Source organism: Eufriesea mexicana, unplaced genomic scaffold (assembly GCF_001483705.2).
Source record: "Eufriesea mexicana isolate 0111107269 unplaced genomic scaffold, ASM148370v2 scaffold1945, whole genome shotgun sequence".
NCBI lineage: Eukaryota > Metazoa > Arthropoda > Insecta > Hymenoptera > Apidae > Eufriesea > Eufriesea mexicana.
Genome location: NW_016910019.1, coordinates 41,645 through 43,754, shown reverse-complemented (window position 1 = coordinate 43,754; position 2,110 = coordinate 41,645). Strand labels below are relative to the sequence as shown.

At 53.4% G+C, this 2,110-nt stretch overlaps 1 protein-coding gene across 1 annotated transcript; it reads left to right on the top strand.

Annotated features, from left to right (window-relative positions):
• The first annotated feature begins 576 nt into the window (after window positions 1–576).
• Window positions 577–1,481, top strand: LOC108549386 (uncharacterized protein DDB_G0290685-like). The gene is made up of 2 exons (XM_017902737.1): window positions 577–817; window positions 883–1,481. The coding sequence occupies exons 1-2, from the start codon at window positions 577–579 to the stop codon at window positions 1,479–1,481; spliced, it is 840 nt and encodes a 279-aa protein (XP_017758226.1).
• The last annotated feature ends 629 nt before the right edge of the window (window positions 1,482–2,110 follow it).

Sequence of the window (2,110 nt, the reverse complement as noted above, 5' to 3'; positions counted from 1 at the left end):
AGGCAAAGCTGGATACATAGCTTGAGGCGAAGCTGGAAACGAAGATGTAGATGGACTTGTAGGCGGATTTGTGGACGAAGTTGGCGACGAAGATGCAGTCGCAGATATGAACGCAGATGTGGATGAAGATGAGCACGAGGTTGAGCACGAAGGTATGCACGTAGGTGAGGACAAGCATGAGCACGATGGTGAGGAAGAAGGCGAGGATGACAACAGCAGACGGAAGTGCGTGTACGAGAGAGGTCAGGTAGGCTCAATGGATGCGGGCACAAGACCAAGCGCGGATGTGGTGCGACCCGTGCACAGGAGGGACCTTATGGGTAACAGCAGGGCGTCGACCGTGGTTCAAGGCGGAACAGAGAGCGACTGCTGCGAGTAGCGATCTGGTACTGATCCAGAAACACCGGGGTGCCTGTTCAACCAGAGGGAACTGAGCACCCCGCATATCAGTGATCATCCTCCGCCGAGCGCAACAGTGTCGTCCATTGGCAGCGGAGGGTCCGTGAATCCCGACATCTGGCCGTTGGCGTACGTGGCGTGAAGGGACGGGGAACAACTGAATTCTACGCAAACCATATGGACTGGTCATTCGTCCCTAATGGAAGGAAATTGTTACGGTACGGATCGGGACTGGAAAACGACGTGTATTCTGAAGGCCTGACTGAACGACCAGGAGGAGAACCCGTACCCGATAAAAGGAGAGAGGACCATGCCGACCATCATCATGGAGATGGCGCTGGCCCGAGTGTCCACGCAGTTCGCGAGCGCGCGAGGGCGAGCGAAGGGAAAGAACTATATGACGTGGAAACCGAGAAAGGTGAGAAATATTTGGGTTCCTGTCTTGCAGTGAACCAGGAGGCCGACGCTGTCCAGATTAAGAAGGCAGGATTGAGCGGGCTGCTGCAAGCAAGCGACGACGAGGAGATACAGGATGTGCTTCCGGCAAAACAAGCGATGACGAAAGGAACGATGACGCGAGCGACGGGAAGAGCAACAATGTGGTCAATGGAAAGACCGATGGTACGAACGACGGTGAAGATGAGAACGAAGACGAGGACGAGGACGAGTATGTCGACGAAAATGGTTTCGGGAACGAAGACGAAGACGAAGGCAAGAACGAAGACGAAAGTGAAGAAGAGAATGAAGACCAGAATGAACACGAGAATGAAGACGAGAACGATGGCGAGAGCGAAGACGAGAACTTAGACCAGAATGAAGAGGAAAGTGAGGACGAGAACAAAGACGAGGACGAAGACGAGAACGAAGTCAAGAATGAAGACGAGAACGGAGACGATAATGAAGACGAGGATGAAGGCGAGAGCGAGAACGAGAACGAAAACGAGAACGAAGGCGAGAGTGAATATCACGAGGACAAGGACGAGGCCAAGGACGAAGGAAGCGCGGCTGGGGGCGAGGGCGAAGATTTGGAGGAGGGCGATGGTGCGGGCGACGGGAATGAGCCACAGCGAAGACGAACATAGGGACAAAGAGAAGGACGTGGACGAGGGTGATGACGAGGAGGAGACGCACTGGAAGAGGTATCAGCACCCCGAGGGGATGTCGGTACAACGACGGCCAGAGGTGCAGTACGGTCCTTGACCGTGGCCGTCTCCGACCAAGTCGGGCGTCTACGACAGTGTCAGCTTGGCAGAAAAATTGGAAAATGCCTTCTTTCTTAAAGTACGGCAGAAGACCAGATGAAATTGTTCTATACATGGAGCGTGTATGAGCATCCTCGACAGCTGGAGTGATTGTACGAGTGACGAATCGCGATATATAAGGTCAGATATCATTTGCAGGAGCGGCTGGGTGTAGGAATGGTATTTCCATTGTCTCTTCCTAGGTGTGTCCGTAAAGCGCGAGGGAACGCTTGAATAATTCTCCGTATATAAATGGCAACGGACGGAAGTCTCAGGTTTGACACGAGCGTCCGAGGTATTATCTGGAGTGCGTGCGGAAGGGTGAGTGACAGTACGCATGGATCGTGTGAGCGGGACATTTATGAATATATCGGTTTCAAGCGAAGAGTGTCTCCTGGAATGCATCCGAGTGTTTAGAGTACGCGACCCACTGAATGCGAGGCAACGAAGGGTGCGTGGTGATGGGTGAT